The sequence below is a fragment of the Ostrinia furnacalis genome, unplaced genomic scaffold (genome assembly GCF_004193835.3).
Source record: "Ostrinia furnacalis isolate ACB-3 unplaced genomic scaffold, ASM419383v2 OfSCF0197, whole genome shotgun sequence".
NCBI lineage: Eukaryota > Metazoa > Arthropoda > Insecta > Lepidoptera > Crambidae > Ostrinia > Ostrinia furnacalis.
Window position 1 is genome coordinate 61,605 of NW_021130436.1, and position 22,017 is coordinate 83,621.

The 22,017-nt window shown below is 40.7% G+C and overlaps 1 protein-coding gene across 1 annotated transcript in view; it reads right to left on the reverse strand.

The window, feature by feature from the left end:
- Wnt2 (Wnt oncogene analog 2) overlaps positions 1-22,017 on the reverse strand; it is a 32,384-nt gene that overhangs the window by 3,113 nt on the left and 7,254 nt on the right. The window contains exons 2-5 of the mRNA XM_028307947.1: positions 9,433-9,544; positions 8,190-8,346; positions 6,369-6,505; positions 5,395-5,551 (exon numbers count right to left, since the gene is read on the reverse strand). Coding sequence (XP_028163748.1) covers positions 5,395-5,551; positions 6,369-6,505; positions 8,190-8,346; positions 9,433-9,544 — 563 coding nt within the window. The remainder of the gene's footprint in view (positions 1-5,394; positions 5,552-6,368; positions 6,506-8,189; positions 8,347-9,432; positions 9,545-22,017) is intronic.

The following is a 22,017-nucleotide window of genomic DNA, read 5'->3' on the forward strand; positions in this document are numbered from 1 at the left end:
ATAAAATTACCCGTCTTGTGGTGTAACTTTTAAGGCTAACAAATACGAGTATATATTTTAGGTACAAAACTTACTTGAAAAAAAACGATTCGTCATTTTTGTCACTTTTTGTGATTGCACTTGATTCACCTTCAAAATTAAAAGCAATGTTATATATTAACACTTATTTCCAAAGTTAACTTGTGGAAGCAGTTTTCACAATTCCCCATGGATGGAGCGAGTCAATTAGGGTAAGTGGTGGTGAAGATATGTGCTGTATAATTCGATAGTTAGTCAATTGAATTCGCCAATTGATGACATCATTTAACTTCTTTACCCTACAAAACCTTTGGGAGTCTTGGGAGTGACAACTTTAAAAAGTGTTAATTAATACGAAAAAGAATTTAAACATGTCATGATCATACAAAATAATAATGTATGCTACGTATAAGAAAAAATATTGGGCAGCAAAAATACCCGTCTCAGCATGGGCATGGCATGTGCATATTGTGCATGGCATTAAGGGTTACAAGAAGTACTTTTACATATCCCAGGCTAACCAATTTTACAGGAGATAAAATAATAACTCTCCGTTAAATAAACTGTAAACTTTACGTGTCAGCGCTATTCAGTATGAAGGATCAGAAAAGCTGTTACTAAATCATCTCCACTTCGCCTGAAGGCAAATTACCGGCTCGTATTCTTCGCATAATATTGACGGAGATGATTGCGTGGAATGGAACGTAACGACTTTCTTGGTAAAATAATTGAGAGGCGTAACACGATGTTTTCCTTCGCTTCTAAATGACAACTTAGGAAAAATTGGTCGTAAATTAGAAGCATCGGTTCCCGCCGCGACCTCTCCGCGAGACCATTACGACTAACTAGTGGTTCAACTGCTATGTTTTTACCCAGGAAAGCTGTTGCAGAGACGTGATATGGGTAAGAAAGTGTCCACGTCTGCACCAACGTATAATTAGCTCAGAAACGTATAAGCCAATGATGAATGTGTCGGTCGCATTTAATATTTGCTTTGATTTCATATCACGATATCACTCGTGCGACTGCTTTCTAAGGGTCACCGCACACGGGCTTCACGCCACAGCCACATATCGCCGCCACCGGCATATTTGCAAACATTTTCGTGTGGCGACGTTTTGTGACTGTGGCGTGAAACCTGTGTGTGGCGACCCTAATCACTTGCGAGAAAATAAAAACGAAATAAAATTCGAAACCTGCGGTAGTAATAATATGTGTAAGTTAGTGCGTGAAAACCACGACCCGCGACAATAAAGACATAAACAACCGCAACGAACACCTCATTTATCGCGAAGTTAACGAAAACAATCGTAAACATCGAAAAAACAATCAGCATAAACTAAAAATATTGAATCGCGACGTCTCTATTTTTTATCTGCAGGTAACATGCACGCAAATGAGCAATTTAAAAAACAAAACGCAGCGTGGAGGCTATTTCGGGCGGGAAAAATGGTAAAAGAAGATGGTAATGAGCAGTGCGCGGGCGCTGCTGCCTTATGCCGGAGCGGGATGGGCCGTAATGAGCGGGCGCGGGCCAGCGATTCGTAATGCGCAGGGACTCAGTCATTACCCGACATTAATCGCACGACTCACTGTTTCGACGCGTCCGAACGAGCGCAGTCAGCAGGATGTCTATTTCTGCAAAAGCCCCCGCCGCGGGCGATCCGATATAAAACAATTTTCTTGTTTATTGAGCTGTTGCTTTGTAAATTACATTAACGACAGTAAATTGCGGTTTAACTAACGATATGAGTTTAAATGCAAATTGAGGCTTGGATTCGAACTAATCGTAGCTTATCTATTAAACGATTTTATTTACGCTCGCTAAACTCGCGAGTAAACGGTTATCTAATTAATTCAAGATTTATAATAACAGGACACATTAAATAATATGAGACCTGCTTGGCCATCTTACTTAGCCTACCTTTTTATTAGTTCCNTTTGTTCCTATTGGGCTGAGTGCATCTGCCTGCTGCTAAACTTGATTAGGGGTATATTTTACGTACCTATTATATTTTTTATACTGCTATAAAATATAGGTATAGTGTGTACAGTACAGTGTCTAGCGAGCTGTATTTTTGTATACTTCAGATTATGAAAAACACCTTTGTGTCGTCGATTTTTTCAATTTAGTATCTACAATTATTATTTTGATCCGTACGAATTAAGTATGCATCGCACGTGGTTCGAACATGAAAAATTAGAATATCAATTATGCGCCAATTATTTACGTTATCGGACCAACATCGCACGACATGGCTGCGAGCTACTGGTCGTTGGTGAACATCCATAAAAACATTTTAAAGTATGTAATGGTCCCATCGGGATATCTACACTTTGGAAGGGAAAGATAAATATTCAAGAAAGTTTCAAGAGGCAACTATTAGATTTTAATATGTAAATCAACAACTAAAATGGAAATAAAAATTAATCAGATAGCCTATGCACGTTGCAAATTACATACTTTCAATCTGGATATGACACAATAACCCTATTCAGTTGATCATTTCTCTCAATTGACTGGTGACTGGTTAATTGAGCAGTCAAATCACCACTCTCCCATAGATTTTGTTCAGCAAAATGAGCTATGAGAAGTTCTTCAAAACGACTTGAAATGTTCTAGACATCGGCGCCGGTGGAGTGAGCGACAATAATAAGGCGCTAGGGTTGAAGCTGAAGGGATAAATCATATCCTATCGTTGTAGAGAAAATCCTGGAGTGTTTATATCGCGAGAGTCATAGAAAAATTGATCCTCGCTCCGATCTCACCTCACATAGACACCACTAGTGAATACTTTTGCTGCTGAGCTGTCAAAATGCCATTTGCCTATAGGTATGGATTAAGAAGTGATGATGTCACTATTTTGCCAATCTCTATTTATTTCAAGCTACCAAAATCTTTTTTACCATTGTAACATGCTCTTGTGCCAGCCCTGCCGCTGCACGCGATCGTTCAGATCATCTTGTATCTCGATGTTTGCAGGTTGTCTGCGATCTCACGGCAGGCAGTCAGTATAATGTAATGGTTCATCGGTAACATTTTTATTACTGAGAATCTCAAGAAACTTACTTAACGTAATTAATTTTGATTAATTCTGATGATGATGGTGAGGGTAAGGATGACGATGATAAAGAAAATATTGATGATGAGAATGATGGGGACGAGGATGATGATCATGATAATGATTTGCTGGAAAGACGGCTAGTTTCTATTGGTGTGGCTAATATCTAGATCTAGAGAGATGCCAACTAATTCGCTGAGTTCGAAACCCAGTGTCGCATTAGAAATTCACACACACATACTCAACGTTCAAATAATCTTTAGTACTACCATATTATTATTCTGTGGTACTACGCAAGCAATGTGAACTGTTTACACATATGACGTCACTGCTGTCATCATTGCTGTCGGTGAGCAGTGTGTTCTGTTTTTGGGCATATTGCTGCGACACCGGCCCCGGCCCCTTTTCACATCTCCCTTCAGTTTCTGTGATCTGTGGTGTGGGTATTATAGCGTGGTGGTGTGAGCATGCAGCATGCAGCGCTGACCTCGCCTACCTTCCTGCCGACGCGGTTGTTATGCAGGTGCAAGGAGCGTGGTGNCCCTTTTTAAAAGTGCACATACAAAAAAGATCAATTAGTTTTTAGAGGATCAAATAATATTGTCCCTATTATAATTCAACAACACTGAAGAAGCGCCCACGGCTTCAACTTGCGCACGAGTCGGTATTGGCGCCGGTGGCGTGAGCGCCAATAATAAGGCGCTAGGGTTGAAAGTGTTGAAACTTAAGGAATAAATGACATCATTCTGTCAATGTGGAGAAAATATTGGTTCACATCCCGAGAGTCATGGAAAAACTGATCCTCGCTCCGATATTGCCTCACGTTGACACGACTAGTCAATTGCCAAGCTTTTGCTGTTGAACTGTCAAAACGCCTTTTGCCTATTTTATTTATTTATTTATATAATATATAGGTAGATATTGTATGGATTAAGAAGCGATAACGTCACTTTTTCGCCAATCTGTCTATTTATTTCAAAGCTACCAAAATATTTTTTACTAATGTTAGTAACCATGCTCTTGTGCCAGCCCTGCCGCTGCACGCGATCGTTCAGATCATCTCGTATCTCGATGTTTGCAGGTTGTCTGCGATCTCTCGGCAGTCAGTATAATGTACTAGCTACGTACCTACATATCTAAGATCCTTGTCAAGGATCATTCGGTTTACACTTTTATTACTGAGAATCTCAAAAACTCACTTTACGTAATTAATTTTGAGTGCAAGTTAATATTTAAATCATTTTAACTAACTTTAATAATATAATTATTCCCACCTCTCGTTCTCACTGCTGCAACTCCTGTGTAGCCAAGATCTACAGCATGACCGCCATTAAAAACCCAACCAGTGAAGGTCTAGTTTGTCCCGGGGGAAAGTTAATTGTTATTGGACGCGCAACGAAATTAATCAGAGGAACATAGGAGGAGTTCGACGTTCTGATGATGATGATGGTGACGGTAAGGATGACGATGATAATAATGAAAAGGATGATGATGAGAATGATACTGACGAGGATGATGATCGTGACAATGATTTGCTGGAAAGACGGCTAGTTTCTATTGGTGTGGCTCATAGATCTAGAGATATGCCAACTAATGCGCTGAGTTCGAAACCCAGTGTCGCATTAGAAATTCACACACACATACTCAACGTTCGAATAATCTTTAGTACTACGCAAGATATGTAAACTGTTTACACATATAACGTCACTGCTGTCATCATTGCTGTCGCGAGCAGTGTGTTCTGTTTTTGGGCATATTGCTGCGACACCGGCCCTGCCCCCTTTTCACATCTCCCTTCAGTTTCTGTGATCTGTGGTGTGGGTATTATAGTGTGGTGTGAGCATGCAGCATGCTGCTCTGACCTCGCCTACCTTCCTGCCGACGCGGTTGTTATGCAGGTGCAAGGAGCGTGGTGGTGGGAGCGTGGTGGTGCGAGCGTGGTGGTGGGAGCGTGGTGGTGCGAGCGTGGTGGTGGGAGCGTGGTGGTGGGAGCGTGGTGGTGGGAGCGTGGTGGTGGGAGCGTGGTGGTGGGAGCGTGGTGGTGGGAGCGTGGTGGTGGGAGCGTGGTGGTGGGAGCGTGGTGGTGGGAGCGTGGGCTGTCCTCGCCTACCTTTCTGCCGACGCGGTTGCTATGCAGGTGCAGGGAGCGTGGTGGTGGGAGCGTGGTGTTGGGAGCGTGGTGGTGGGAGCATGCAGCATGCGGCGCTGACCTCGCCTACCTTCCTGCCGACGCGGTTGTTGTGCAGGTGCAAGGAGCGTGGTGGTGGGAGCGTGGTGGTGGGAGCATGCAGCATGCGGCGCTGACCTCGCCTACCTTCCTGCCGACGCGGTTGTTGTGCAGGTTCATGGCGGCGCGCGCGTCGGCCTCGAGCTCGCGCGCGTCGAGGAAGCGCCGCGCGAACCGCGCGCCGAACGACGCCTCGCCGCAGCCTCCGTATTCAAACTGCTCGGCTGCGCCCGAGAACCGTCTCCTGTGGAAAAAACCTTCATTATAACTAGTGCCATCACATTGTCCAATTCTTTCATTAGGAATCGTGACCAACTAGTCACAACCAGTCAACTATTTCTTCTTCCTCATGAGGACTACCATATTTGGAACCACTTATTGGCAAAACTGTAAAGTCCTGTCACTTGCTAGTGGCCTAGACAGTAGCGCCGACTTTTGGACGTTGAAACGGTAGGAGGGCTATTGTATTTGCAATCTTGAGGTTGGCACCACTGTGGAGAAAGGTCCTGTCACTTGCCAGTGGGCGCTAACTGTAGCCCTCATTTATTAACTTCTGACAAAATGGACGGCAGTCAGACGACATCACTTCAGTGGGAAAGAAGTCTCCAGAATGTAGGGGGCAATCTTCTATTATTGTTTTAGTTCTGTCAATACACTCACTACATCTTCTTTCTCGTCAACGACACTATTAGCTCCAGCCAGAATCGTGCATACCCCGTGACCATCCCTTGCCAATACTGCTCTTGCGCAAGCGTTTTGGCACAAAGGTCACGTTGACCGCTTCAAACGCTTGAGAACTCTTAAGCTTCAACCACACCAACGCGTGCAGATCGCCATCGCCGGCGCGATCAAAGGCCAATGACAGGTCGCGCGACCCATGACAGTTCACGCGACCTGTCATTTCCCTATGATCGCGCCGTGATCGCGCCCGCGATGGCGATCTGCACGCGTTGGTATGGTTGAAGCATTAGGGCTAGAAAAACGCCTTGACCATTGGTGTTTCAAAACAAGTCCAAAGAGCTTTATGATTATGAGTATCATGGTAAGGTTGATATTGTCACCTGTTGGCGGCGCATGCGCAGGCGGGCAGGTCGCCGCGCGCGCACGCCTCGCTGAGCGCGTGCGTCACGCCAGCCGCGGTGATCGCGTATGTGAACGCCGCCTCGCGCGTCGCTGCAACAATCACAACATTAGAGCGCTTTCACATTTAGGCGATTTAGTAGCGCCACAGAATAATAATAAGTACTACGTACAGAAGTTTTACTTCGCGAAGGTATTTAAAAAAATGTATGCTCAATGTCTTTAACAATATGGTGTAATTTAGCCTGTCTCAAGAGTCAAGCACCATTTTGTTGACAAACGTCAGTGATCGGCACTGCGCCGAAGCTATAGGGCTGACTTCGGTAAAATGATGTGACGTGAGGTGCCAAACTGCGGAAAATGGCGGAGGAAATACATGATTTCATTTTAGATTTAGGTGCATGAATTATCATGAATAATATTAACTACTTATTTACCTTTCAGTGTCTTGAGGCAACTTAAAAAAGTACATTCTGTGTTTTTATTATTATTTAGGCAGTTAAATACTGCACAGTATTTAGTACACCATATCCTTTATTTTCTTCCATCATACACAAGAATACGCGTGCGTGAGTCAATGTTCGCTCGTATGTGAGGCCTTGTCGAATAGTATCCTGTAGGCGGGCCATCGTGCGTGTTTTGTTTTCGATGTAAACTCGCGGAGATGAACAGGCCTGGTAGCGCGACAAACGCGCGACAGACGCGCTGCCGATAATTTCATACTATGTGACAGCGGATGCAGGCCTTCACATTATAAAAACGCCGCTGCCGCGCTGCAGTTGCGCTACTAACCCCCTAATGTGAAAGCGCTCTTAATTTCCCTATTAAAGTTAATTGTCTTGTTGCTTAGCAGGTATATGAGGGATCTTGAAAAATTTTGTTTTTTAAAACATTCAGTCGATTTTCAGGCGTACAAATTACGATCTGGGCGAGTGATTATTCAGCATCGATATCGAACTTAGGCGTAGCTTTATATCCTTGTTTTTGTTGATGATGTCTGATTTTCAAAGCTTTTAAAGTTCACTTTGTATTCCTAATAATAGTTCTACTGTAAAATTCAAATCAATTAGTATATTATGTAGGTAATTAGGTGAATCATGAGGAAAACCCGTAAGTTACTGGTGATAGAGATTGTAAACAAATTATTGGCGAATGGATAACCTACTAAACTTTATCTTTCTAATGCACTATCCACATTCCCAGCCAGCATTCTTCCGATACGTCCGACTAAGTATAAGGTCTAGTTCCTGTGACTGAGCATCAGCTCTGGACATAAAATGCGCGCGCGCACCGAAACACAATAATAAAGCAGCGCTGTCGCTATCGCGCTGATATGCTTCGCTCGCTAATTGAGTTATAGACTCGCGCTAAGTCTTGTTTTGGACATAATCAATTGTGGCTTTATCTTGGACGATGGGGTAAATTATTATATTCTGTTTCACTACACAGAAATGTTTTTGGAAATTGTCAATTTGTCTGTATTTTTACTAACTATAAAATTTATAGTTTGGAGTGTGGATGTAAATCTGACTGAGTTTCTTGCGCTGCTTCTTATTAGCACTGGCCCATTTTATTCTACCGAAGCAGTGGTAGAGTTAATACTGGGACGTGCGAAAATAAAATGAGTTTTATGAATTTTTATCTACATTACGTTATTATTTTTAAATACGTAAAGAATCACTCCTAACTGAAGATATTTCCTCTACCCTGCTAGAATGAGTGACAGAGACTGAAAGAATCCTACCTATATCATGGTTTATATAGACTTTGTNTGGGAGCGTGGTGGTGCTGCCCTCGCCTACCTTCCTGCCGACGCGGTTGTTGTGCAGGTTCATGGCGGCGCGCGCGTCGGCCTCGAGCTCGCGCGCGTCGAGGAAGCGCCGCGCGAACCGCGCGCTGAACGACGCCTCGCCGCAGCCGCCGTACTCGAACTGTTCAGCTGCGCCCGAGAACCGTCTCCTGTGGAGAACACCTTCGTTAAACTAGTATCTTTCATTACGGGACTATTCCCACCTCTCGCTCCCACCGCTACAACTCATGTGTAGCCAGGATCTACAGCTTGACCGCCAATAAAAACCCAAGCAGTGAAGTTAAGTCTGTCCCGTGGAAAAGTTAAACAACTGTCATTGGACCCGCAACGAAATTAATCAGAAGAACATAGGAGGGGTCCGAAGTTAAGGTTCGACTTCCCTCCATTGCAAAGTGGATGACAGGTGACAAACAAAGGTGTAGTAACCTTTATGAAAAGATATGCACCATGGACAATAAACATCAATTAACAGTACTTATCTTTCAATAGGGATCGTGACTAACTAGTAGACTACTTCTTTTTCCTCATGAGGGCTACCATGTTTAGAAACACAAGTTGATGCCACTTCAGTCCTTACTCAAGGACCTTTCCTGTCACTTGCTAGTGGGCAAGACAGTGGCGCTAACTGTTGGACGCTGATGCGGTAGGAGGACTATCACATTTGTGATCATCAGGTTGGCAAGTGAGCGCAAATCCACCATACAACTTTTTGCTCACGGACCAACTGGACGGCACAACTAGTTGCAACGTTTCCCCAAAGCCGTCCAGTTGGTCAGTGGGAAAGAAGTCTGCAGAATGTAATGGAATGCAATCTTCTACTATTGTTTTAGTTCTGTCGATCGATACACTCACTACATCTTCTTTCTCGTCAACGGAACTATATTAGCTCCAGCTTAAGTTGTCCAGTCCCCGTGTCCTTAGCCAACACCTGTCTTGTGCAAGCTTTTTGGCACAATGGTCATGTTGACCGCTTGAGAACTCTTAAGCTTCAACCACACCAACGCGTGCAGATCGCCATAGCAGGCGCGATCAAACGCCAATGACAGGTCGCGCGACCCATGACAGTTCACGCGACCTGTCATTTCCCATGATCGCGCCGTGATCGCGCCCGCGATGGCGATCTGCACGCGTTGGTGTGGTTGAAGCATTAGGGCTAGAAAAGCGCCTTGACCATTGGTGTTTCAAAACATGTCCGAAGAGCTTTATGTGTATCATGATAAGGTTGATATCGTCACCTGTTGGCGGCGCAGGCGCAGGCGGGCAGGTCGCCGCGCGCGCAGGACTCGCTGAGCGCGTGCGTCACGCCCGCCGCGGTGATCGCGTATGTGAACGCCGCCTCGCGCGTCGCTGCAACAATCACTTTATTAGCACAGTATATATATGAGCTATTATCTACTGTGTCATTAGAGCGCTTTCACATTCAGGCGATTTAGCAGCGCGACAAACGCGCGACAGACGCGCTGCCGAAAATTTCATACTATGTAACAGCGTATGCACGCCTTCACATTATAAAAACGCCGCTGCCGCGCTGCAGTTGCGCTACTAACGCCCTAATGTAAAAGCGCTCTTAAATTCTCTATTAAAATTAATTATCTTCTTGCATAGCAGGTAAATGAGGGAGCGAAAAATTTCACTTTTCAAAACATTCAGTCGATTTTTCAGGCGTAGTAATTAAGATCTGGGCTAGTGACAATCATTCAGCATCAATCTTGAACTTAGGCATAGCTGTATTTAGGTACCATTATTATTTATGATGTTTGATTAAGTTGAGATTAGTTTAATTTGTTTTACTATTAATAAAGCTACTGTGAAATTCTAATCAATTACTATATTATGTAGTTATTATAATTAGGTGAATCATGAGGGAAAAACGGTACGTTACTGGTGATAGAGATTGTAAACAAATTATTGGCGAATAGATAACCCACTAAACTTTATCTTTCTAAATGTGCACAATCCACATTCCCGGCCAGCATTCTTCCGATACGTCCGACTGATCTCGTTCCTGTGACTGAGCATCAGCTCTGTACATAAAATGCGCGCGCGCACCGAAGCATAATAATAAAGCAGCGGTGTCACTATCGCGCTGATATGCTTCGCTCGCTAATTGAGTTATAGACTCGCGCTAAGTCTTGTTTGGGACATAATCAATTGTGGTTTTATCTTGGGCGATGAGGTAAATTATTGTATTCTGTTTCACTACACAGTAAGTTTTTAGAAATTATCAACTTGTCTGTATTTTTTCTAACTAGAAAATTGATAGTTTGGAGTGTGGATCTGATCTGACTGAGTTTCTTGCGCTGCTTCTTCTTAGCACTGGCCCATTTATTGTCCCGAAGCAGTGGTAGGGTTAATACTGAGACGTGTAAAAGTGCTTTTTAAAAGCCTATTTGCAAAAATAAAATGCGTTTTATGAATTTTTATCTTACGTCATTATTTTTACATAAAGAATCACTGGTATCTGAAGATAGGGCTCACTCTACACAACTTTTTCTGTTTCCAGACATTTCCTCCACGCTGCTAGCATGAGTGACAGAGACTGAAAGAATAGTACCTATATCATGGTTTACATCGACTTTGTTTTCCAGAGTAAGCCCTCGGTTGTCGAACGCCCTAATTGAGTTATAGGCCCGCGCTGGTCCTGTTCGCACTGATTTACTCCAACCTGTCTGTGCCTCAAGGAATTCATCTTGTCTGCCCGTTTTAGGCTGAAAATACACAGACCGGTGTGAAACTTGCTTTGGGTACTTACGGAGGTGTATAAATATGCGATTGAAATCCAAACTGCGTTCGAGGCGTTTGACTGCGCTACTACGGTCGTCACAATATTTACGAATATAGTGGGTATAGTACATATTTTGTTATTTTTTTTAAATCATTCTAATTAAGTCGCTGACATAGCCCGACGAATTAGCAAGCTGAAGTGGCAATTGGCAAGGCACATAGTACGCAGAACTGACAGCTGATGGGGCAGCAAGGTTCTGGAGTGGAAGGTGCGTACCGGAAAACGCAGCGTGAGACGTCCACCCACAAGGTGGACCGACGACATCATAAAGGTTACCAACCGGGTAACGTGGAAAGCATTGGGGGAGGACTATGTTCAGCAGCATGATGATGATGATAATGATGATTAGAATTAATACCGTAACGTGGTTCTACTTCTTCCATGGGATGACTTTTGACACGAAAAGACTACAAGACAAAACGTCCCGTAATAAAACTGGGCGTTATAACGGCGCACGCGTTCGTTTAAAGCAATAATGCAGCTTCATGTCGCAATAAATGCAAATAATCTGCTCACGTACCGAACATTCACATTATTCTTACCATTTTAGCTTCTAGTTACTCGCTGTGACAGTCTTTGATATTTGTGTAAGTAGCTTTTTGTTTTGACAGTTCTTATCGTAGTCATAACGTGTATCAAACGCAAGAAAGATGCAGTAAGGTCTTGCTCTACCTTCGACTGAAGCAACTTTGATGCCAGAGTAGGTACACTTTGATCTTAGCCAAAAGGCCGAGAAGCGATGATGCCAGAGTAGAAAATGGATAATAAATGCATGAAAGTTTTGTCCAAATAAATATTTTTACTAAATTAAAGAAGTTTTATAGATTATGTTCATGGTATTTTAGTAGCTTACTTTGAAATTTAAAATGAGCACTTAAAACGCGTCAAGTTTAGTGTCCCAATAAAAATAAACAAACGTGCTATGTCAGATCAACACAAAGGGTCAGTTAACAAGTAGTCGAGTAACAAAAACAAGGTTTGTGTCCGTTTACAACGGTCGAATTAATTTATTGCTATCTGCTGGCAACGCAAACAAACACGCGGACAACGCCACCTGCTGAGGGCTGCCACTTCAGCTTCAATCGAGTTCCCGTATTAAGATCAAACTGTGCTCACCTCTGTATAGTTTTGCATGATTTCGTGATCAATGTTAATGTAGCAATATTAATTAACCAATATTGTTTTATGCTATTATATACCTACGTAACTCCTTATTCATTGGTCATTTATAGATGCATAATGCACCATGTCATCATAAATGAACCATAACTACGTAGGTACATGCTATTGAATCCGCGTAAGTAACTTGAAGATAACACCTAGGTATACTCGTATGAAGTTAATTGTCAACACTTTGTAGCAAAGAAATCGTTTTCCCATAAGAAAACGCTTAAGGAGCTGGAATTATAAATTGAACAGTTATTAAATGCATAAAATTAAGTCAGAAACACGTCGCTAGCCCTACGCAGCCCTCAATTAACACTCTAATAACAAAATAAACAAAAATGCAATCGACGTGACGTGTGAACAAACACGCGGTATGCGAGCGAGGAGTCTTTACACCGCGCGACCGATTTGTTAATCGCAAGATAACAACTAAATTATGTCGTCATATTTGAATTGCAAATTTAGTTCTGTTGTCTGTTGCCTAATATGCTGTCTTTGGGATTTATTTAGGTTTATTGGAAACAAATATCTAGTTTAGCATTGTACCAAATAGAAATTGACACCTTTTAGTGGTTTGCTAAGCGGTGTCAGCAGCCATTCACTGACAGTAATACTAGTAAATTTGTGGTAATACGGTAACCTAACTAAAACTGTAAGTAAAGGTCGAATAGTGACAATTAACAAGTTATTGTTTCCTTCAACAAGTATTAAGCTCATTGTAAAATATTACCGCTACAAGCTCCCATAATGTAACAAAGATCGTTTTCAATTATTTGCAAGTAAACCGCACTGTTATGCAACTAGTTCGCTGTCATGTCATTAGGTCGTTTGTCAGACTTTAGTCCAGAATACAACTTGAACAGAAACACCAGAATTTTTCGTTTATTTATGGTTAGCTGATACTGGCTCTACACGTTTGTTTTTGAAAATACTTTGAAATGAAATGAAATGAAATGAAATGAAAACACAACCGTGGCTTTGTTAGTAGTTGTAACTTTTTTTTGCTTAACCCACGCGTTGTCCAAGGATGTTACAGCCTTGCTACAATGGTTAAAAGCATTAAAAATAGGGCATTCTAGGCACTTCCAAGAATGCTGCTATGAAAAGGTAAGAAATGGTCTGCTTTATCTTTCCTGGCTATACAACAGTTAACATTCCGTCGTGACAGTACATTAATACTGCATTGACTGACCGGCTGTGGGCTACAAAGTTACAATCATTGAGCCCTGTCCGTAGGTGTCCTTATCGGTGTTGTTTTCACTTCAGTGGAGATAATGCTTTAATTTTGGTGGTTTATTAGAATCTTCGTTAACATTGACGAAGAAAAGGATAATTGAAATAAAAGGAAGAGGCATAGTTTGGACTTAATAGTCCAAAAACAAATCAGATAGAGTTGATATATTGATTTAATAGTAAAAAATTTACTCGGACTTTGATTTTGTTTCACAGAAATTTTACAATATCGCACCTTCGGTAGAACAAGGGCACAATTGTCAAAAATTGCAAAAATGAGTTAAGTATGCAGAAATACTTTAAAAATGTGTAGCTAATAATTAATAGCTCTCCTGTAAAATTGCAAAAAGTGCAATTGTGCCCTTGTTCTACCGAAGGTGCGATATAGTCAACGATCGTTTAGTTCTGGAACTTAAACACCACATGCCTAGTAGGTGTGTACTACTTGGAATATTTTATTTGAAATTCTTCTCGATAATTGCGTTTGCGTGGTACGAAGTAAACAAGCGCAAAATCAATTAACGAGGTTAAATAAATCACACGCCCACGCGGATATCGGCGCATCCCTGTCGTTATAATTTAATACAAAATTAATAGGTCGTGCCCCAGTCGTGAAGTGTAAATTGACGCAGAGATAAGTAGTATCTCGCGTTAGTTGTAAATACTGTCAGTTTAATGGCAAGATAAAGTTCAAAAGCAATTTCTTTTTAATAAAAAGTAACGTTAAGGCGTAAGCGTATGCATAAGAATCGGATTGTTAAACATTATTAAAATAGATGATACAACATGCGATAATTACATAAAAATATCAAAATCAAACCTTTAAAATAATTTATTTCCAAAACAACCCTAGTTGATAAAGTAAATAGCTAGAAGCTAACTTATATTTTTACTATTTTCCATTATTAATAAGTAGATTAATGTATCTTTTGGCTCACTGAAACTTACATCAATTTTTATTTCATTAATAAAATTCTGTAATGAGAAATTGTACCATTTTCCGATCGTGTTTATCGTAGGGTGTAAAGGCGCCTCGGTCAATTAGCCCGCGGGTATAAATCACGGCCCACGTGGCGGCATCGGCGATGCGCCGGCGCGGGCGGTTCACACGGCGCGTCTTCACCACTTCACCGATAGTGGCTGAATTGTTGTCACCGTATTTTGAGCTTTATTGACGTAATAACATTTGGTTCAAATCCAATGAAAAATATTTTTCTCTTAAAGGGCTGAACCATGCACCAGCTTCAGAAGTTCAGTCCACGCTCCGTGCACCTGAACTATTGACGCGATTGAGGTTAAGGGAATTAAATAGCTCGTAGCTCGCGAACGTGTTCACGAACTAATATTATCGTGTGAGCGGGACAATACAACCTGTGAACTACTTTATGGCTTGATTCAGATTGAACTGGACTGAACGTTTTAGAAACGTTCGTTCGTACGAATGTTCAATACTAGCTGTTGTTATTACACATTTATTGTTTTTTATTGAGGATACAAAATACAGGATACAAATTAAATATAACTATCATTGACATAATTTATAAGTTTAAATACCTACAAGTAATATTTTAATATGTTTTTTTGTATTTTTGTGTACCCAACCCAAACCTCAGTAAAACTACTTTTCGAATTTTCCAATTTGAGATCCTGCTGAGCCGCTTATTTGACGTTTTGGGATATCAAATAATCGAATTGGAACATTTTTATGGATTTTTACCATAATTTTACTTTTATCATAATTTTCAGTACTATCATATAAACATGGCTATATATTTAAATAGAAAATGTTATCTCCCCACGTCGCAAGCGCCAGGTTAACATAAAAGAGAATAGTAGCGTCGTCCGCGTTATAGTTGCGTTAAGATACAGCTAATGTGAAACCGCTGTACGATCGCTATCTGCTGTAAGTTCTGCAGATACCGCCAAAAATAGTTTAAAGGTCAGCCCTTTGAACGAAACATTTGGTGCAAAATCTGCAGTGATGGGATGTCACTTGTTAACTTACAAATTACCATGAGAGGGATCTAAACTTGTAAATTGGACGCCTGTCTGATACAGTACATACCCTCTAATATGGTCGAGTGAAGCGATGGCTGGTTCACNTAAGGATAACAGTGCTGTTGGAACAATAAACCTTGATTGTGACGATGATCGACCGAGCGTGTATAGAAATACGCGTGTGCTCACAGGCGCGTGGCGGTCCTGACTGATTTGCAACTTGAAGTTGTCGCGCGCTGTAGGTAATTATCTCGGCCGGCATAGGCGAGTGACGGAGGCCTGCTTTCACGCCTAAACCACTGAACCGATTTTGATGAAATTTGGCTTAGAGATAGTTTGAGTCCCGGGAAAGGACATAGGATAGTTTTTATCCCGGTTTTTGAAACAGGGACGCGCGCGATAAAGTATTTCTGTGGCAGACAAAATTCCACGCGGGCGAAGCCGCGGGCGGAAAGCTTGTTATTAATAAGTAGAATTAATCTTTTGGCTTAATGAAACTTACATCAATTTTTATTAATTTATTTATAAGATTCTGTAATGATAAATTGTACAATTTTCCGATCGTGTTTATCGTAGGGTGTAAAGGCGCCTCGGTCAATTAGCCCGCGGGTATAAATCACGGCCCACGTGGCGGCATCGGCGATGCGCCGGCGCGGGCGGTTCACACGGCGCGACTTCACCACTTCACCGATAGTGGCTGAATTGTTGCCACCGTATTTTGAGCTTTATTGACATATTACATGGTTCAAATCCAATGAAAAATATTTTTCTCTCAAAGGGCTGAACCATGCACCAGCTTCAGAAGTTCAGTCCATGCACCTGAACTATTGACGCGATTGAGGTTAAGGGAATTAAATAGCTCGTAGCTCGCGAACGTGTTCACGAACTAATATTATCGTGTGAACGGGACAATACAACCTGTGAACTACTTTATGGCTTGATTCAGATTGAACTGGACTGAACGTTTTAGAAACGTTCGTTCGTACGAATGTTCAATACTGGCTGTTGTTATTACACATTAAAATTTATTGTTTTTTATTGAGGATACAAAATACAGAATACAAATTAAAAATCATTGACATAATTCATCAGTTTAAATACAAGTATTATTTTAATATTTTTTGTATTTTTGTGTACCCAACCCAATCCCCAGTAAAACTAATTTTCGAATTTTCCAATTTGAGATCCTGCTGACGTATTGGGATATCAAATAATCGAATTGGAACATTTTTATGGATTTTTACCATAATTTTACTTGTTTATCATAATTTTCAGTACTATCATATAAACACGGCTATATATTTAGATAGAAAATGTTATCTTCCCACGTCGCAAGCGCCAGGTTAACATAAAAGAGAATAGTAGCGTCGTCCGCGTTATGGTTGCGTTAAGATACAGCTAATGTGAAACCGCTGTACGATCGCTATCAGTGCGCTGTAAGTTCTGCAGATACCGCGAAAAATTGTTTAAAGGTCAGCCCTTTGAACGAAACATTGGTGCAAAATCTGCTGTGATGGGATGTCACTTGTTAACTTACAAATTACTAATGAGATGGGATTTCCCAGGGATATAAACTTGTAGATAAAATTTGGACAGCCTGTCTGATACAGGACCTTGCTGTAAGCACACTATGTACTTGTAATCAGTCCCTCTGAAAGTCTAATGGCTAAGATATACAAAGGCCAGAGGACTATTTAGGAGTGGCCGATGATAGGTTTGATGATGATGGACACAATTTAATATTACTCAGTTTTAAAAATTAGCACACAAGATTTAGGCAGATAGATTTTCTCATCTTTGAATTTTATTATTTAGTTCGTGACATGATAAAATTAACGACTTCGTGCGCGTGGACCCCGTTTTACCCCCTTAGAGGTTGAATTGTGCAAAATCCCGTCTACATCCCCGTGTACCTACGTTCTAAAAGGAACCCCCATGCAAAATTTGACACTCCTAGCACTTGTAGTTTCTGAGATTTCGTGATGAGTGAGTGAGTCAGTCTGTCAATCAGTGACCTTTCGCTATTATAATGTAGATTGTATACTTAAGTGAAATCGCGGAAAAGCTATAGAGACCTAGAAAAACCTTTAATACCGCGGATTAAGTCGAAGGCTAAAGCTACAATAAAAGAGCAACAACACATCAACTCTTTATTTGCCCCCGATGTGTGCGCATCGATAACAAGCCTTAAGATTCTTTCATCGTGCGCTTGAAGCTAAATAAATAGAAAAGGTCGGGGTCGCGCAGTCTGTCTGCTAACTTTTGTGCCGATTCGTGGCTTTAGCAAATACAGGGTGTGTTCAAACCACATCATAACTTTGAAAAGATCCATTTATATGATTTCACCAAAAATAAGCAAGGAAGCGGTTCATTTGGTAAACTGGGTCACTAAAAGACAATGCCGGAAATTGGCGTCTTTTTTTTTTCGCGCGGCCATCGACCAAACTTTGTTTTTTGATTACAAAATAGTGTAATAAACCAAACTTACTATGACATGTATACCTCTAAACTCAGTCTGAACTGAGTTACGAGCATTAGAAGTTTGATGATTTTCATACTAGATTTGCTTTTTGCGCGCAAGTTTTGTAAGAAATTGCAACAAAATATTGCGCTATTTTTTTATTGCGCTGATTCTGCTNGAAACATTTGGTGCAAAATCTGCAGTGATGGGATGTCACTTGTTAACTTACAAATTACCATGAGAGGGATCTAAACTTGTAAATTGGACGCCTGTCTGATACAGTACATACCCTCTAATATGGTCGAGTGAAGCGATGGCTGGTTCACTCGTCATGTCTGTGAACAGGCGCTGCTTTCGGGGACTGGTCAATCCAAGTTATTCCAATTTATGTATGCGAGTCATTTCTACTAGTACCTTAATATGTAAGTCTAGATATTAGCACGTCACTACCTTGTTTAATATACCACGCAATCTTGTATACCCATTCTTATGATACACCATACAAGAATGCATGGTAAATTCAGTGAACTGCTCCTGAATCGAATGTACCTACTACTACTATTTCTATTTATTTATATTAACCGGCAGACAGTGGTGACTGAGTTTGTTGCGGCGCTTCCTCTCAGCACTTGCCAAATGTTGGTCTCGAAGCGCTGGTAGGGTAAAAAGATTATGAGACATGTAGAGGCTCCTTAAGAGCAAAATGACGATTTGTAAGAACTATTTATTAGAACAAATAAAGAAATTTTGACTTTGACTTTACCTTGCTGTACACAGAGTACTTGCAATCGGTCCCTCTGAAAGTCTAATGGCTAAGATATTATAAGACCAGAGGATAGTTCAGGAGTGATGGATGCAGTGAGCCTTCCCGTAGAGCGACTCCTTTGCTCGGGCCCTCCTCGTGAGTAGCGACAGAAGCCGTGAAACGAATCACTGCACCACGATGACAAACCGAAGTACAACCAGTGATCGATGATAGAGTTTGATGATGATGGACACAATTTAATTACTCTGTGCTCAGTGTTAAAAATTTGTACACAAGATTTATGTAGGTGACATGAAAATTAATGTTCTTCTTCTTGTCGTGTCGACAACAAAGCTACATAGTGTCAGCCCAAAACTCCGCCACAAGAGTGGCGTTGTCAGAAGCATTCATTAAATCTTCCTGCGTGCAGTTTTTTGGGCAGGACATCATATGCTTCGTCGACTTTTAAAAATTAACATTGTATACTTAAGTGAAATCGCGGAAAAGCTATAGAGACCTAGAAGAACCTTTAATACCGCGGATTAAGTCGAAGGCTAAAGCTACAATAAAAGAGCAACAACACATCAACTCTTTTATTTGCCCCCGATGTGTGCGCATCGATAACAAGCCTTAAGATTCTTTCATCGTGCGCTTGAAGCTAAATAAATAGAAAAGGTCGGGGTCGCGCAGTCTGTCGGCTAACTTTTGTGCCGATTCGTGGCTTTAGCAAATACAGGGTGTGTTCAAACCACATCATAACTTTGAAAAGATCCATTTATATGATTTCACCAAAAATAAGCAAGGAAGCGGTCCATTTGGTAAACTGGGTCACAAAATTTTTTGACTATGGCATTAAAATAATAAAAAACTCATTAAACTCATTTATTTTTGCAAATAGGCTTTTAAAAAAGCTCTTTTAATGTGATGCTAACTGTTTTTTATTTTTATTTTATCAATTGAATTTAAAACGACAAAACACGTTACGAAAAGCCCATAAAATAGTCTAGCTAGACACTCTAGAGTTCTAGACAGTTGCTTAAACATACAAATTGTATGCTACTACGATTAAGGCTTGGTATTTCTGCTAAAGTAGGTATTTCGCGCTGTCAAAATCTGCGCGCGCAATACTTCGCCGAAGACAGCGCGCCAAAGAGCTCTCGCGGCTACACAGTATAGAAATACGCAGTTGGTTAGGTTAGGTTGACTTCCTTCCGTTCAAGCGTCATACTCACAGCACTTTCTAACACAAATTATATCCAAGTGATACAAATTAAAACAACTTTCAAAAATTTTGGGAATATATTTTAGAATCGAATAAATATAGAATATAACTGCCAAAGTAAACACGGTTCAAAGAGGCGTGGCGTCACCCGACCTTCCGGAAGTTCCGCGCCGGCTAAAAGAATTTCAAGATTACGTCACCCGACCTATCGGTAGATCCTCGGGAGCTTGAGCGATTGGAAAAACATTTTATGATCGATTAAATAGCGATTATTTAGAGCTTGGATAATAAATTATAGTTGTTGCAATTCACAAAGCTTTGCATGTGGTTAATTACATTAATCAGTACACGCATCAATTTTGTTGTCTTTTTGTTTATTAATAAATAAAAATATCATACTAAAATTGCATACATATTTGTTTGTATTGGTCTGGGTGTTTTCTTNAAAAAACTGACAAGCGTCCGTCCTCCGTAAGCGCCACCGCGCGACTGATTGAGATTGTCCAAGCCGTCATGGACGATTTTTTCCACATTTTCTAACATAGTAACTAAATAAGACGCAATATAAAAATTTCATCCGTTAAAAGCCCTCAAGTTATTTCTGAACTTTAGTTTAGTAAAAGATTTAGAATTTCAAATCGCTTATTTTAAAAATAAAACCATAAATAGAAAACGAATAGAGGTAACTTTGGGAATTTATTCTATCGAGTCAACTTCATTAAATCGTGTTTCCATCCGTTAATAGCCCTAGAAAATATCCTCAACTATGCCCAATAAAAATCTTAGCCTTTAATTTTACTGTTTAGTACCTCAAAAATGAAAAATGAAAACCTCATTTTCGCCATTTTCTCTGCTACCCGACCTTAACTAGCTGAATTTCTGTCATAGAGCTAGCAAAAATAGTAATATCAGTTGCAGTAGGCTCTCTACGACACAAAATGTGGATTTTGAAACACCCTGTATGAGCCGGCCGTGAACTGGCGCGGTATGATCGTCGTGACTATCAGACAAACATTTCTTATTTATAGACAGAGCAGGCCTATATCTGATACGATATGGGCCTCTGGAAATTCTCGTTATTCCCACATTTTATATTATCTTATTATTGGAATTGTGCTATCATCAAGATTTATACGCATAGTTAGTTTAAACCGACCTGTATGAGCTGTGTATGTAGAAGATAAACATTAAGTTCTATTGATATTATGTGTAAATATAATAAATTAAGATAGTCCGCAGTTTAACTGCTGTGGTTGTTTAAGAAGTGATAATTAACACCTTGGTAAATAGCGCCACTAGGGCTGAAATACTAACTAAAGGGAAAATCTCATCATTTCAGCCATAGGACGTCCACTGCTGAACATAGGCCTCCCCCAATGCTTTCCATGTTGATCGATTGGTAGCGGTCTGCGTCCAGCGCTTCCCTGCTACCTTTACGATTTCGTCGGTTCACCTTGTGGGTGGACGTCTCACGCTGGGGGAATTTGGATCTTAAGTCGTATCAAGTAGGTCGATAAAGTTTTCAGCAAGTAGTTTCAAGCTCTTTTGTAATATCGAGGGTAAGGACCTCCTCGGAACACGAGTTCGGTTCGCTTAAGGCAAAAGCTTAAAAAAGCTCGTGTATCTATTACAGCTTAGTTCTCAAACTTTTTACTGAACTTATAAAATATGCTTTGACATTAACTGAAATGAACAAACATGAAACTTTTTGATTTTAGTAAAAATAAATAAATAAAATAAAAGGTATTTATTTCAGGCATAGCCCATAAAAGTGTTAGTATTTTATATCAGAAAAAATCCAAATCAGGAATTCAGGACAACTAAGTGCTTGATAGCGACTTCAAGGAAGGGGGTCACTTATAGACTTGAGCAACGAGTAGTGCGTAGTGAAATATTTATTCAATGTGACATACGAGTACACATAAAACAAATGTAACTGCTACAATAACACTGAAAGGCCTTCTTCTTCTTCTTGTCGTGTCGACAACAAACCTACACAGTGTCAGCCCAAAACTCTGCTACAAGAGTGGCAAAAGTTGAAAAGATTCATTCAGGATGATTTCGTAGCATCTTAGTAATGCTACGTGCTTGTCTTTCGTGGATACTCAGACAAACCTTATACGAGGAAGAGTGAGAGCGAGAAAGAATTGTTTGTCACTACCTTAGATATAACTTGTACTTGAATTCATTTGCTCCTTTGCAGGAGTTT